Source organism: Medicago sativa, chromosome 1 (assembly GCF_051527215.1).
Source record: "Medicago sativa cultivar Bolivia chromosome 1, Bolivia_mono, whole genome shotgun sequence".
In the NCBI taxonomy this organism is placed as follows: Eukaryota; Viridiplantae; Streptophyta; class Magnoliopsida; order Fabales; family Fabaceae; genus Medicago; species Medicago sativa.
The window spans coordinates 77,900,029-77,917,303 of NC_140749.1; the positions used below are offsets into that span (position 1 = coordinate 77,900,029).

Sequence of the window (17,275 nt, forward strand, 5' to 3'; positions counted from 1 at the left end):
GGACATACGTTAAAGTATGGTGCGACTATAGTCACACAAGACCATTCCATAATTAAAAAAACAAAAATACTGACAACACTAGAAATTTCTCCTCCAGTGACTGAAATCTAAAACGCTAAATCTTAAAAACTGGTAACTGGTTTGTTTAGTGATCAAAATAGAGACCACTAATCGGTCGCTATTTCGACCGTTTTTAAATATATTTTATATTTGATCGTTATTCAATCACACATGTTTGACTTCTTTTTTTTGACAATAGTCTCTTTTCATTGATATTCATAAAATAAACCAACTAATTTAAAATAAAATATTAAACACACTTTGTTTATACTTAACTAACGCTTCTTCAATTTTTTTTCTGACCAAAACTAATATCACTTTCTCTAAATAAGTCAATATTACAAAATAATCTTCTATATACAATAAATTAAGGGTTTATTTCATAGTGAAAAGAATATCCGAGAAATTCACAAGGCTTTACGTCATATATCATATATATTCATACTAGAAGACTCAAATTCACGGAAAATACTTGGGTGACATAATGTCACCGTGACATTAAATCTGGACCACACAAATGTACTCATGGATGTGTTGTGTGGCCCAGATGCAGATGACAATGTGTGTTGTATGACCCAGATTTAATGTCACGGTGACATTATGTCACCCAAGTGCTGTCCCAAATTCACATGCTCCTTGATATACTTCTTCGGTACAACGGCTACGCTTATCTGTGATTAATGATCGTCTTGCAGCTTTTACAAAAAGATATATTCTTGAAACAATTGGTAATTGTCATTTTTAGCTTGTTTTTAATAAGGGATAAACCATTTTGTTTGTAAACTAAGTTGCTACTACTAATACATATGTTATCTCTTATAGTATAATTTGCTTCGCCAATTTTTTTAGCCTCACTAAAAATTTATTCCTCAGTCTGTCTCTAATGAGAGTTTTGAACACTCGTTTCTACTCACTCTTTTATTGGGTGAATCTCATGTGGGTTTTATACTTTGAAAATGAACTCCACATAAAATGGAAATATCCACATGAGTTTTACCTAATAAGAAAGTGAGTGTTAAATATATTGTTAAAAAAAAATGATTGTTCCTAACATTTCTCTTTTTTTACAGTGTTTTATTTCTTTCTTTTATAAAAAATATTTTTATATGTAAGTTGGACTAGGGGGCTCATTAGGATCAGTGTACACCCCAATTCTCAAATAGTGTTACAAAGATATTTATATATCATTCACAAAATAGATCATCACATCGATAATGAAAGTTGAATGCACAACTTTGTGAGTAAGTCAATAGTATTATAGGGTACTATGAGTATATTAGTACCTATTTTGTGAAAAAACTTATTAGTACGTGTTGGAAACAAAATGAAAAAAAAAAGATTAAGATTTAGGCGGTTAATGAATCGCCAAAGTTACGGAGTTTCTTTGATCTAGATTCTCTTTTATGTGTTATCTCTTGTCGTTTGTCCCGCGCCACTTTCAGCTGTTGGATTAATCCATCGATGAGAAACAAAAACGATAAATTAATTAAAAGATACAACATTAGAAGAGATACAAAGATTAATCCTTATTGACATGACGATCTATAATCTAAAAGAGGGTTAGAAATATGTAGGGAATGATAAACAATGTATTTTTAAACCTTGAATATCTTGCATGCACCATTTCTCTTTTCAGTTTTTCGAGATGTACAAACTTGATTGACAAGGGTCAAGATTGATACCATTTGTTAGTATTTCAGTCTTCCTTAATTTTAGATGTTGCTCACTTTTCTCCTTTAACAACAATTGGTTTGATTTTTAGTTTAAAATTTATGCCATGACTTGCAAAAGACGTGAAGAAAACCCAAAAAAATACTCCCATAAAACCGGCTCTCTCTCTCTCTCTCTAAATGCTATTTTTTTATATAGATTTTATGTCATCCCATATTAAAGAGATATGTGTATGATATGATCCATTTCCCTTTTATGTCTCACTATTTTGTTTAAAAATCACACACACTCCAAATTTACAACTTCGGATGAGAAAAATAAGCAATTTTTCTCATACTCATACAGATAAATCTAGGCGAGAAACGATATTTCCCTTACACTTGGATAGAAAAACCCAAAGGGATTCATTAGTTAAGAATCTTGGGGCGAAAAAATGCTCCCAATCAAATATGTATAGTAGTAGTTTTTTTCTTTCCAAAAAGCATCATTGTATGAAGGCTGGTTTAGCACCTCTGAAATGATCAACCTGCTAGAACATATCTTTATATAGTTTTTTTTGCTTACAATCGGAAGCTAGCTTCCAATGAATGTTTTCACTAAATTTTAAACAATGCAGGGGGCGTATGAAGCAATCCTCTAATTCTATTGGGGAAAGACCGGGCAAGGCCCAACAAAAACCGACCGCACACAGAAAATTTCTCTTTAAACTGCTTGGTTTACTCTCAGGCACCCCCAAAATTACCCTTTTACCTCCAAAAACAATTAACTTTTGTTCGCTGTCTATGGTAGTCAATTGTCGTTCGTGTTCTCCCCTACAACACTTAACTGTCGTTCATGGCTTGTTTAGGAAAACCAATTCACAAACTTTATGTGGTGTGATTGATATGTTTGCATTCATCATGGACGTGTTTAGTGTGTCATCATGCACGTGTTTGGTTCACGTCACTCAGAATATGGAAGACCATTTGCGATCATGCATGTGTAGGTAGGGGTGTTCGCGGTCCGGTTTAGATCAGTTTTGAACCAAAAACTCATCTGATCCAAAGATAAAATTATACGCGGTTCGGTTCAGTTTTGGATGATTAATTTAAAAAAAAACAATCTGATCCGATCCAAATTAATGCGGTTTAATTTGGATCTGTTTTTGGATGTCCAAATTACAAATTTTAATTTTTTTTATTAATAATAATCTTATAAAAATATGATAAAATAATAGGTTCGATACAAAATATAACATATGATTTATAAAATTAATAGTACGGAATAACAATGATTGATTATCTTTAAAACATAAGAAATAGAAACAAAATTGATTAAATTAAACTCATACGTAGTATTAAAAGAATTAAAAAGAAAAAAAATAGCTTAACATAATATATTATACTTATAAAAATGGAAATATGTATTAAAGTTTTTGTATGCGGTTCGGTTTTGAAAAATCAACCCAAAATCCGATACAATCCGAGCGGTTTTTCACAAAATGTCATCCAAACACATCCAATAATATTCGATTTTGTGCGTTTTTAATTTTTTTTCCGATCGGGTTGCGGTTTTAATTGTATTGGTTTGGATTTGAACACCCCTATATATAGGTGCACTTAATGCATTATGAGCTGATATCATATGTTTATAAGTGATATATCCATATCAATGCAATGTTCTTGTGACTTTATCATAAATCACATACCCTTCCTTGATTTCACCATGCTCTTGAAATGCTTGAAAAATAAAAATACAATGTTTATAGACAATCACACCCAATGATGAATTCAAACACAACACTCACAACACACAAAGTTTGTAAATTGGTTTTCCTGAAAAATTCACGAGCTGAAGTTAAGTTCCGTGGAGGAGAACGACAATTAACTATCGTTCACTAGTGCGAATGGTAGTAAAAGAGTAATTTTGGGGCGCCTGATAGCAAACTAGATCTGCCTAAAGAGCATTTTTTTGCACAAAATACCGAGCTTAGATTCAGCCCAAACTAAAACCCACGTTTTCATGGCCCATCGTAACTACGTTTCGACAAAAAAAATACCGAAACGCACGGGCACGAAGTGCACGAATCGGGTAAATCGTAACCTCACGAACCCACGTTCTCTACTCTTCTACGAAACCCTTCTTCACCATTTCTGCAAATCGCACCGTTTTCATCGCTTCGCAATTCCATAACCGTCTCGTCACCACTTTTTTCTGCTTCCTCAACCACCACCGTAGCGTTCGAAGAATCCTTTTGCCGCCAAATCGTTTCTGTGCCCTAATTCTTCTTCAGACGAATGTGTTCGCTTTAAATCAGTAAGTATAATTTGTCTATTAATTGATCCTTCATATCATAAGAGACAAAATTCTGCACATTGATTGTTAAATTTTTGTTTTTGTTTTATTTGTTTAGTTGATTAATTTAAGTTTTTTTTTTTTTTTAATTTATTGTATTTAGTGGAAGAAATAGTTGCATCTTGTGATAAAGTTGAAAAAAGTGAAGCAAATAAAAGAAATGATGATAAATTTGCAGCTGCTATTGTTGTTAGTGAAGATGAAGAACCTAGAACTGGGATGACATTTAGGTCTGAAGAAGAAGTTATTAGGTATTACATGAATTACGCTAATCGTGTAGGTTTTGGAGTTACAAAAATAAGTTCAAAAAATGCAGATGATGGAAAGAAGTATTTTACTCTAGCATGTAATTGTGCAAGAAGGTATGTGAGTACTTCGAAGAATCCTTCGAAGCAATATCTTACCTCGAAAACACAGTGTAGGGCTAGGTTGAATGCTTGTGTAGCTTTAGATGGATCTAGTACCATTTCAAGAATTGTTATTGAACATAATCATGAACTTGGTCAAACCAGAGGACGGTATTTTAGATTGGATGAGAGTTCGGGGACTCATGTAGAGAGGAATTCAGAACTTAATGATCAAGGTGGGATTAATGTTGGTAGAAATCTTCAATCTGTGGGTGTTGAGATGAATGGGTGTGGGAATCTTACTTCTGGAGAAAATGATTGTAGAAATTCTGTGCAGAAAGTAAGACGGCTAAGACTTGGGAGAGGAGATGTTGATGCAATTCATAGCTTTTTTCATAGAATGCAAAAGCAAAATAGTCAATTTTATTGTGCAATGGGTATGGATGATAAAAGGAATATACAAAATTTATTTTGGGCAGATGCGAGATGTAGGGCTGCATATGAATATTTTGGTGAAGTCATAACTTTGGACACCACTTATTTAACAAATAAGTATGACTTGCCATTGGTCCCCGTTGTTGGAGTGAACCATCATGGTCAGACTATTTTATTGGGGTGTGCAATATTGTCGAACGTGGATGCTAAAACTCTTACTTGGTTGTTCACAAGATGGTTAGAATGTATGCATGGACATGCTCCAAATGGCATAATTACCGAAGATGATAAAGCAATGAAAAATGCAATTGAGGTTGCCTTTCCTAAAGCTCGTCATCGATGGTGCTTGTGGCATATAATGAAGAAGGTTCCAGAAATGTTGGGTAAATACTCTCGTAATGAGTCTATCAAAACACTTTTGCAGGATGTGGTATATGACTCTCTGAGCAAAAGTGATTTCATGGAGAGGTGGGGAAATATGATAGAACATTATAACCTACATGATAATGAATGGTTAAAATGGTTATTTGATGAGCGGCACCGTTGGGTTCCTGTGTATGTGAAAGACACATTTTGGGCTGGAATGTCGACTGCACAACGGAATGAAAGTATAGACTCATTTTTTGATGGGTATGTTAACTCAAAGACAACATTGAAGCGGTTTGTGGAACAGTATGACGATGCATTGAATGATAAAATCGAAAAGGAAAGCATGGCGGATTTTGATTCATTTAACTCAACAATTGCTTGTGTGAGTCATTTTGGCTTTGAAGTCCATTTCCAGAAAGCATTTACCATTGCCAAATTTATAGAATTTCAAGTAGAGGTCTCTTCTATGATGTATTGTAATACTAGCTTTGAAAGATTGGAGGACTTGAATTCTATATTCTCTGTTACTGAAAATAAGAAAGTAAAAGAGAAAATTAAAGACGTGGTGTTTAAGGTATGTTTCAATGAAAAGGACTTCAAATTGCAGTGCACGTGTTGCTTATTTGAGTTTAAAGGAATTTTATGTAGACACATTCTTTGTGTGCTTAAGCTCATTGGCAAAACAGATTCAATGCCGTCTTTTTATATTTTGCCACGGTGGAGGAAGTATGTAAAGCGGAGATATACATTGATGAAACATGGTTTTGAAGAATTGCAACGTGTTAATATGGCATGTGATGCCTTTTATGAAGTTGCTTCTACTATGATAAATTCTGAAGATGATTTACAGAAAGTGATGAACAGGATCAAGGACTTGAAAACCGTGTTATCTTCTAAAGAGCCATCCTCCAGGATTACACAAGAACATACTTCAACTCCAAACCACGTGACTAGGATTGTTGATCCAACTGTAACTCTCAGTAATGGGCATCCTCTTTCAAAAAGGAAGACATCTAATGTTGATCAAATTTTAAAGAAGAAGCTTGCAAGACACAAAACTCCAAAGAACAGCAAGGAAAATAAAAACGATCAAAGTCAAGAAGAGGTGATCTTGAAATCCACAAATTTATTTTCTCTATTTAAACACAAGACTTATGCGCGCACGTGTGTGTTATAGCATAAATAAATGTCTGATTTTGGGTTTTTTATGGCAGGGCTCATTGTGTACACCTATTCTTCAAGAAACTGATGATGAAGAACATCTTAGTGATGTAAACCAGGTGATGAAAATATAGAACCTGGTGCTCTTTATTTTTATTTGAACATTTACATTGTGGAAATAACTGATAAAACATCTGTTTCGTAGGTTCCATATTGTCCTCAAATCATAAACCAGAATATTTCCTGTTCTGAACTTTTACAGGTATTTATTTGATTATTTCTTGTGGTAACATGGTCAAATTTTAATATGAAATCAGTAATATGTTTGCCCATGTGTTCTTTTTGCAGGCACAACACCATAAGAATGATCAACCATCCTCGTAAAGACATAGACCAACCACTACTCTGGACATGGTGGTTATAGCTGCTGTTAAACAAAGTGGACTGCTTTGCATATATTTAGCTATTTCTTTTACCATTTAAGTAGATAAATCTAGAACGATTTTGATGTTGTTGATGTTTGATTATTAATCGTATTGAAACTTGTAGGCTACACAGTATTTCCTATCTTTACATTTAACACTCTAATATTACAGCAATGTAAATACAAGGGCAATTTGTACATTGCCCGCACAAAAGTTCTAGCTTACGTATTTACACTTATAATAGCATTGGGTAACTGTTCCTAAAATACTTGATGGTTATACACTTATACTGCTTATGAATCACGAGAGAATGTCTCCTTTGAACTCCGCAATGTGGAATTATAGTTGTATTCCTCTTATGGATATTTGACTTGTCCTTTATTGACCCATGAAGTTGCTTCTTTCAAATATTTTTGGGATCACTGGGAGATTTGACCTCTTTAATCAAAATTTGAACATCTCCTTTGGAATTCTGCATCTAACTCTCCATAGAGTTTTGACAAATTTCTCATATTACTTGACCTGGTTGACTCTGTCACGTATGCCAATGCACAATTTTAAACTTAAATTTCTTTAATAATCTAGTAGAAAAAATTACGAAAATTTGATATTTTGAAAATATTAATCGAGACGAATCTAACAACATCTTATATGCTATATTTTGTTTTTATATATTAGTTGAAAAATAGAGTCAAAGCATGGTACATGAATAGTGCAAATATTCTAAATAGGTCAAGTAATATGGGACGGAGGGAGTAGCACCCAAGCTCTACAGTAGTATAGTACAATGTTCCATTGGTTTTAACTGCAACAAATATTTTCAGTTCATTCTATTATATAGTTTCAACATGAGATTGCCTCTTGGGGAGAGCACAATTTTATTACAATGAAGATATATTGCATTCCGACGCCTTCTCCATAAATGGATTTTGTGTCTAGTTGGTAGAAAACAGGTCATGGAAAGGAAAATGAGAACATGCATGCCAAGCCAAGTAGGTGTGCGTGCTTGGGGTATACAAAGTAAGAATGACTTGTTTGCTATTTTTGATGCACAATGTGACTGTCGTCCATGTTATACTGTACTAAAGAGAAGGGACCTTAGATGGTATAAAATATTTTATCTTGTTAAAAGAGACCACCTGTTATTAACACCATTTTTTATAATAAAAAGAAAATTAAAAGCATGTCTGGAAAAGAATGCAAAATTTATTTCTACTCTAGAGACAATATGAAGTGATAATTCTGCTCAGCAAATTATTTCTTTGCAGGATCCTGGAAAAATTGCTAATATTTTTTTTTTTTTTTGGCTCTAACTTATTGTAAAGAGATGAGACAATGATATGCAAAAAGAGAATTTGTACTTCTTAAAAAGAGAAACAAGATGTCGTCCCTTTGAAGTGGGCATTATATAATATAGACGTTAGATTAAGATGTCAACATATATATAAGGGTATCAAATCACTCTAGCTGTAACTCTTGGCAGAATTACTCCATCCAATATTAACATATCATATTATAGACATTAAATTTCACAAATCCACTCGTTGAATTAAAAGTTCAATTCTACAAATTTAGCACAAATATGAGATATGAAATAAATATTAAGCTTGCAAACCACAACAGACTATGACCTTATTTTTATCTGCACTCAGCCACCTAGATTAGATAATAGTTACATAACACAATACTTCACCAACACCAGCTCATTAATGAACATTCTTGTGACACTCCTCATTTCAATAACCATATCCTTAATTTCTTCTTCCAACCATTGTTGTGGCTCTGATCTTCTTCTTAGCGCGATGAATAAAGTCCTGAAAATGCTCTTCAAGGCTTTCATTTTTGCCACTAGTAGTAGTACCGTGATGAACCTCATGATCTGGTGCAGCTGCAGGGTTGTTTTGACCGCGGCCAATATTCGAAACAGTTCTGATTTTTTTCTTAGCACGTTGAATGTACTCTTTGAAAGTTTCATTAATATCCATTGATTCCTTACCGTGTTGATTACCATTTTGTGCCACTGCTTTCTTGGGAACATGTTGTGCTTGAGGTAATTCACTCTTGGCAGAAGCTTTTGTTCTTTCCGAATTTCCAACATGAGTTGGTGCACCTTTTGCTACACTTGAAACTGCTGATGAGTTTCCATTCTGTTTGTACGTAGGTGTTGAATAATCAAACTTGATAGGAATTACTTCCGATGATGTTTCTGTTTGAGGCTTTTGATGTGGTTTGGTTTTGACACTATTAGCCTTTGGGGGAGAATTTGAACCATTGGTGACATGTTTGTGTTCTTGATTGAAGCTTGAGATTCGTTGAATGGCTCGGAGAGCAGGACTGCTTGCAAAGGCATGACGGATTTTAGTGCACACAGAAGAATTTGATGAACTGTTGTTGTTGTTTTCCATTGAATTGTTTACTCAAAAGAGGCTAAACCTAAGAAAAAGATTATGGGGTGGAGAACACTGCAAGAGTTGCAGAAGATCGTTTGCTATATAGTGGTTATCCAAGTGTGAAAAGGAAAGAATCTTTTGAAAATGAGAATGCTAACAATGGCCTTACAACATTGGTTAAAGAATAAAAAAAGCAAGTTTGTTTGAGAAAACTGTGTATTTTTTACATTAACAAATGTTTAACTTGTATTCTCAAGATAAACTTCCCTTTGATTGATTCCTTAATTTTCTTATTTTACACTTTACTCACTTAGGAAATTCATACATTTCAATGAATCAATAGTAAATAAATTCCATATGGATAAGATTCCTAACAACCACTAATGAGGTTACTTTTTCTTAATTTTCATGGCAAGGATCAATTCTCACTTTCTTTGTCCCCAATATCATCCAATTAGATCTCTGAATCCAACGAATAAACCAATCATCACACTAAAGAGAGACATGTTTGGCACATTTTTGTTCATTGAAAAAAGAAGGGTGGTAAATGAAACTTGACACGAGGACTTTACAGAGGTGATCATGGATGGTATAGGATTCAGCAAAGACTCATAGTTAAACAAAACCAAGTTGCAAGAATCTTGTTTTACGTAGGCTTCCTATACAAGAAACGTGATGATAGACATTGTATTTATACTGTACCAATACAAATACATTGTACTTATTAAAATTGTGCACTATGACTTGTCATGCTGAAATGGATTAATAAACAAACATATCAGTTAATTGATAATTTTTAGATTTAACACGCTAATTCAAAGATGCACAATAGTGATGAAAATGCTACCAAATCTTGCAGGTGGCATCTATAAATATGCTGTAGCTGGTTATAATCTTACGATTTGATTTGCCAACGCAGAAGGGAATTTCAATTTGTGAAGCCGTTTCAACAGAGACCATTCATTAGAGTGCTAAATCAAAACACTCCTAATAATTGATCTAAATTATAGTTGTACTTCTTCGTTCTCACAGCAAATATTTCCTAATTTCCCACTTACAAAAAAAGCACCTATCTCTTTCTCAAAAAAAAATAAATTATCTTACAGTATCAATAGAAAAATAGTATTTCTTCTGTCAAAAACAAATATAAGGGTTAAATTTATTTTTGATCTATAAAATGAGCTAATTTTAGATTTTATCACCATAAAAAAAATTAATTTGGTTTTCAAGCTTTGTCTAACATGCACAAACAAAATGGTCTTGCACCATGCATGAGTATCTTTTTCACTGTTTGGTCAAAGTCATAATTTCTCATTTAATTTAATTGAGAGATTTATTGATCTAATAGTAAAAACTAAAAACTAACATTTATATGATGCAAGACTTTATAAAATTTGTCTTGTTTTAATCCCTTCAAAATAAAAAAATTTAACAAAAACCAAAACCGAAATTCATCAAGGCTACAACTACAAGGGACAATAACATATATAACCCAAAATATACTCTATTTATGAGGAGTAGACTAATTTATCAAAATAGAAATTACAAGGAATTGAAATGAGCCAATAAGAAGTGCATACCTACAAGGAATGAAGAACAAGTCGGGTCGGTCACATTAACAAAATGTGTTTGCTAAATGCATAATATAATTTAAAGAAATCCACGGAAGTTACATCTTGTGTCAGAACAGTAAACAAAAACTTAGAAGATACCATATATGGGAATTGGAGTAACATGCACCTAGTTTGGATAGTAAATATTTACAATTTAAGATGCCAAAAGAACCAACAGTAGGTCACCATCTTGATGCTTATTTGAAAGTCGTCGATTTTGATATTGCTCGTAGACAAAGATGATAGATGAAAACTTGCATAATTATATGATCGCAATTGACCAAATTGTTACTGTTGGATTCATAACGCATAAATCCTCATTCTTATGTCAGTTTATGTATGCTCAATACTCAATGACGGAAAGTCTTTACCGCCTTCTCTATCTGTCTCCGGCAAAGAGGACAACTGGTCAAGTGCGAAGAGCAAGCTGTACAGCAGCACATATGCCCACACCTGACATCACAATATAAATCTTAGGGACATATACCTGGAATGAGAAATCAAATAGATAGCTCTACTAGAGGGGCTTTGAACAACTTAGTTCAAGTGGTTTTAGCAGGCATGTTTGTATCTGTAAGTATCCACATGCAATACAAGTAACAGTGTTAGATCAGTTCACAAATTTCCTGCTAAGTCAGACTTTTTTTTTCTTGCATGTAAAACAGACTGAATTTAAAGTTGAAATATAGCCAATAGACAGTTATGGCAATATATGTTGCATGATGTTTTTTTTTTTGATTCGATTACGATGAATAAGCAACTTTTCTTCATGTTTGATAATAGTCAATAAAGATCATAAGAAAGAAATGGTAATGAGATATTCTATATCAATGGAAGTGGTAAAGAAAATGGATAATAGGGGCAGAGATTAACATATATGGAAGCATGCTTGTTATTTTCAGTGCCACTGCTTCCTGTAACAGCATGACATTACAGTATGTAGATAAGAGGATAAGATTGAGAGCTTACGGAACAAAAACAGAATTATATTCCTGCTCGAGGCATATTACACACAAATTTGGCATTGCACGTTCCCTTTTAGCACCATCTGATAAACTGTCATCCATTTCACCTGAGACAGAATCATAAATTTCAGGTAGTTGTTGAAACAGCCATTGCAAACTTAAATATTGTATAACCATTGCAATATACCTCCATTATCTTGTCCAGATATCTTAGCAGCTGCAGCGAGAACCCTGCATAAAATTGTTCAGATTATTAAAGGTGTGAGGTAACGTAAAATAGAGTGGAATCATATGCATAGGCATTGTTCATAAATTACACTGTAAATTTGTCTTCCAAATTGAAAGGCATTCAATGGTATTCAGTTTTGTATCCGGTGATGTGTACCTTTTTTCCAATTCGTTGCGACGTCGTCTTTCCATGATGTATCGAATAGCATGATTGGCTATCATATAAACACCCAACACTGTCAAACCCGCAGAGGTGCACTTATACCACCTAATAAAATAATTTAGTCAATAAAAACCATGTAGGCAAAAACATACGATAAGCAAATATAAAGTAAAGCAACCTCGCCCATCTCCCAAGATTTGCAATGAGTTCGTCAATTGTTTTGGGAGAGACATAAAATGGCCCTTTGGAGGGTCGCTGAATTCGAATGGTTCCGACATCGTCTTTAGCAGCCTGATCATACAGTTTAAGAGTTATTATTTTAAATAAGGTTTGAAACAGCAAAATATTATTTAACATTAGTAGAGACAAAAACGCACCAGAGTTGATAAATTGAATGTAGGAAGTAAGACCTCATATAAAAATATAAAGCAGTTCTCGTGGACATTTTCTTTGGAACAAAGAATTTTATTATTTTATTCAGAAAGACTTTGTTTATAATATCATATACTGTAATGCATTTCATTTTGTGAGAAACAGCAATGACTATGATCAGAGTTTGATAATTCATAACATGGAGTTCATTTCACTTGGAGTAAACAGTAATCAATACAAGAAGCCCTTCCCATGTAAAATCTGCACCATATATATCATAGAAGCATATGTTTATTGAAATTATTGTTCCAGCCAGTAACCTGGTATATCTTGCACCATTACCTATCTACTCCGTGATATTGCTAATGCCAATTACAATGAAATTCTGTAATATATGACATCCTTGAGAAAGTAACTAGCTATATATCTGAAACTAATTAGATTACCTCACCGACAACAGTCAAGGAAGTTCCAACTGGAAGTACCCGTTCAATTCTTTTAACTCCAAGCATCTGAAAATAAAATTTCAATCATGTCAGTTTACAAAAAACCGTCTAAATGCTTCAATTTTTTTGTTAATATTTTGCAGGGTGAGAGGCAGGGATTGAATGGTGTTCTGCCAAGTATCAACACTCCCACCTTTAGACCTTGTAGATAATCCAATGTTCCGCGTACAAGTGACCGACCTGACTCTTCAAATGTCTCACGTGCAACAGGCAATACAAAACCAGTAGCACCCTGAGCTCCAACTACACGCACACGACCAGTTCCATCATCCTAACACATTAAATAATTATTTCAAATGAATTTAATTTCCACTCATAGAATATATATTCACAAATAAACCCACTTGGGTTGGCCTGGTGGTATTGGGTTGGGACCTGGGAGTGTGCTCCTCCTCGAGGTCTCAAGTTCGATTCTCTCCGGTGTCAATTTGGGTGGGCTAGTTTAGCTTCTTCAAAAAAAAAAAATATTCACAAATAATATTGTTTTTTATTATCATTTTCCTTTTCTAACTCCAAAAGGGGAGTGTTCAGTTCAGAAGCTTAAATATTGACTTTAAGAAGGGGAGTGTTTTGTATCGCATCATCCAGATAACCAACAACAACTGCAGTAGAAAAGAGAGAAACTACACACCAGATACCAAGGAACTTCGTTACTCCTGGATTGCATTAACGCAGAATCTTGTATCCAGGAACCAGCATCATTGTGTTTGAGAAAATGTTGCTCTGCCTAAAAAGAAAATTGTAAAACAGGTTCAGTGTTAGTTGTAAAGGGCTAAAATGAGATAAGCAACATCCTTATAAGAGGAGAGATTATTCATGCTTTTCAGAAATGAAGTATACATACTGTTTCTTCAAGTATAACACCTCTTAAACCACTGAACTCGCAGCTAATTGGAGTTTCAGAACCCGCTCTTCCAGAAATTGCAACAACCAAGGGCAATATTTCTTCATCCAACAGTTGTGCTGAAAAAACAAAAATCCCAAGCATGACCAGAAAGAAACCACAACAGTACAGATTGCATCACTACTTACCAATACCAGGTAGTTAACCATAACACAGCTAAAGTGCATCTAATCTCTATTTTCTTCACAGCTAAGCACACATCAATTTTATTTTAATAACAAGCCTTACAATTCAGTAGTACATATTAAGGAGGCCAACATGCGTACAAAGATTGTAAGGTGAAAAATCTGTTACCAAAATGATTATAACAAAAAATTGCCGCAAAAATCTCATCGACAAAGGTCAATGTTTATGCCAATTGATTATTGTCAAACAACACAAATAATGTTTATGTGAAAGACAACCAACAATTTCAGCCAGATGCAACCAACATTTGGCCGCAAGTAGCTACCACTCAAAAACAAAACAAACTTAAGAAAATGATATGCTGTAAGTTCAGAAAACAATTTCAATTTGTATGCAATTAAGCTACCAATTGAACAGGCAGTATCATCAACATGGAAAGAAAGATTGTAAATTTTAAACATGCAGAAAAGTACTTTCTTCAACCAGTTTAACCGGCAATCTTTCTTTAAAATACGAAATAACCACACAAGACATCAGAAATGAAACCCGGCGGTAAAAGTAAACAAAAATAATTATGTTTGAATACCAGTAACTGGAATCATGTTATTCAACACCTATGAAGCATTATCACAAACACAACACTGACACGTTGACACCAGTAATAATTTGAAAAAAAAAATGGCATAATTGAATGTAACACTGACACCTATCGAACATCGAGCACATCGGTGCTACAAAGTTCAACACAACAATACTACAATTTAAACTCGCTTAGCATCTGAAAAAAATAAAAAAATAAATCAAAGAACAACATAAGTTTCAGTTGCTGAAAAAAACACAAACCTAGCTCCCTCAGCTGATTAACCCGGTTAACAGATTTAAGAATATCAACATCCCTACACAAAATTAAAAAAAAAAAAAAAACAATAATTGTTATCATCATAGAAGACAGAAAAAAACATTGAACTATGTTATGAAATGGAACAAAAAATAGGCGATTGAGGTGAAAACTACCTGCCAGTGGTTCTACCGAGAAGGCAAAGAGCAGCAGCACTCAAACAACAACCGATGCCACGCCATGGAACCATCGCCATCTTCAACAACAACACTAAGCTCACAGACACATATTTTTTTCGTTTGAATTGAAAACGATAAACAGGGTTTTGAGTTGATGAGAAAAAGAAGATACTAGTATTTACGATGATTTAGATTTATAAGATAAGATAAAAAAATTTACGACAATAGTAATAACTAATAATAGTTTGATTAATTGGAAAATGGAAAAGGAATTAGGACAAAAGGAAGGTGAAGGAATTTGATGCAAGAAGGAAGGTGAAGGAAAGGACAAAAGAAAGAATAGAATTACAAGAGAAATGTGTGACTCTGCTTGCCCGCGTGTTAGGGGGATCCTCCACAAAAAATCAATCTCATCCTACCCAAAATCCTTCTTATTTTTAACTAAAATATTGATTTAATCGAAGTTTAGGATTCTAAGCATTGAACATATCATACATTCGAGAATTTGTTGCGACATTTCATTAACTATTTTAAAAGAAGAATGTCGAAAGATTATTTGTCGTAGTTGTGTTCGTGGCAAACTTGATTTAAAAAAAAAAATTAAAGAAGAAAAAGTTAATTTTATATTGTTCTTGAGTTAAAAAAAATTAATTTATTCTTTTACATGTAAAATACTTATTTCAGATTTTTATTATCTTTTTTTATCTTTGCAATGTTAATTCATCTTTTTATTCATTTATGTTATATGTTATGCAGTTAAGCTAGCATATAACTTTCTCATGTAGTGTTCAGCATAAAACTAAACTCATGTCGCCATGGTAACATGTAAAATGCTTATATGATTCTTGATTGAAACTTATTGGAAAGTCGAGAGGAGTGTCAAGAAGAACAATGAGCTAAATATTACCCACACTATATCCGATCTAAAAATTTAAGGTTTTGAGTATATGAGTCATCTTTTTTATATATTTATTTTTGAAGGATCTCTGTTATATATTTAATATTTAACTCGTTTAAATCGATGTTGACAGTGCAGTGAAAATATTAAATAATTTGACATGTTTTTTTTGGTGAGGCAGGCCATTTTGTATTCTTTACAGTTCATCGTGAACAAACTTATCACGTTGTGTATGTAGATGATATTTTCATTATAGGTGAACAATATAAAGACCGTTTCTCCTTTAAAGAAAAATAAAAAAATAAAATAAAGACCGTTTCTCTACATTTTTTTATTGTACTTCCTTGCGTGTGTGTAATTTTACAAATTTTATTTAACCTAATTATTTGCTTCAGTTTTATTTTATAACTAGACTCTAACCCGTACGATGCACAGGTTTTATAAAGTTTCATATATAAGTATCATTTAGCGCAAGTAATCAAAGGTGGATATCAACACAATTAAAATGATAATTCATAGTGAACATTGTAATCAAAAGAAAATAATAGACAAAAGTTTGCACCAAAAAAATAATATATGAAACTGATATGTGCTTACAGAAAAGAAAAAAAAAAGAATAATGAAAAGATGTTGTTATGCGGTGACGAAAGGAAAAAAATAAATAAATAAGGCACTGCTATGTAGTAATTGGAAAAAATATAAAAGGAACCGCCAATAATAAAAAAGTAACTGCTATTGGAAAAGGAACCACCAAGGTGATAGTGGCTTAAAAAAAGGCCTTACATATCGATTTTATAAGCAACAATATTTCAAAAAAATGGTTGTGGCTTAGTGGTAAAAGTTACGGAAGTGGTGGCATATGGTACCTCGTTCGATTCCTTGCAAACCCTTTTTTTCATAAAAATTCTCAGAAAAAAGGGCGGGATTAGGGTTAATCAGGTTGATTGGACACTGTCTAACATTTATATATATTAAGATTGCAAACCCTTTTTTTCATAAAAATTCTCAGAAAAAAGGGCGGGATTAGGGTTAATCAGGTTGATTGGACACTGTCTAACATTTATATATATATTAAGATATCAATGTTATCTAAAATTCATCAAAATCAATGTTATCTAATTAAATCTAAAATCCATCATGCTGTAATTTTTTAAATCTAAATTTGAATCTAGGGAAAAAAAAACTGTCTTGTTGAGGACAATTTCTTAATAGAAAATGCACGATTAAAATTAATAGTTTGCTTTAAAATTACTTTCAATTATGGTGTAAATATAAAATTAAATTTTAATTT

General features: G+C 33.1%; 3 protein-coding genes across 3 annotated transcripts; 1 reads left to right on the top strand and 2 right to left on the bottom strand.

Annotated features, from left to right (window-relative positions):
* Nucleotides 1-3,792: 3,792 nt before the first annotated feature.
* On the top strand, nt 3,793-7,068 carry LOC146957708 (protein FAR-RED IMPAIRED RESPONSE 1-like). The gene is made up of 5 exons (XM_085738401.1): nt 3,793-4,026; nt 4,169-6,321; nt 6,431-6,496; nt 6,583-6,639; nt 6,726-7,068. Coding segments are annotated over exons 1-5 (2,313 nt in total). The 5' UTR covers nt 3,793-4,025; the 3' UTR covers nt 6,762-7,068.
* A 1,261-nt stretch (nt 7,069-8,329) lies between these two features.
* On the bottom strand, nt 8,330-10,532 carry LOC146957709 (uncharacterized). The gene has a single exon (XM_085738425.1). It carries the CDS (start codon nt 9,205-9,207, stop codon nt 8,554-8,556), a length of 654 nt encoding a protein of 217 aa, XP_085594551.1. The 5' UTR covers nt 9,208-10,532; the 3' UTR covers nt 8,330-8,553.
* Nucleotides 10,533-10,678: 146 nt separating this feature from the next.
* On the bottom strand, nt 10,679-15,415 carry LOC146957710 (E3 ubiquitin-protein ligase SP1-like). Its single transcript, XM_085738411.1, has 11 exons — nt 15,084-15,415; nt 14,913-14,965; nt 13,884-14,002; nt 13,671-13,766; nt 13,173-13,310; nt 12,980-13,045; nt 12,340-12,452; nt 12,156-12,266; nt 11,958-12,001; nt 11,775-11,877; nt 10,679-11,258 (listed from the first exon to the last, which is right to left on the bottom strand). The coding sequence occupies exons 1-11, from the start codon at nt 15,161-15,163 to the stop codon at nt 11,156-11,158; spliced, it is 1,026 nt and encodes a 341-aa protein (XP_085594537.1). The 5' UTR covers nt 15,164-15,415; the 3' UTR covers nt 10,679-11,155.
* Nucleotides 15,416-17,275: the final 1,860 nt, after the last annotated feature.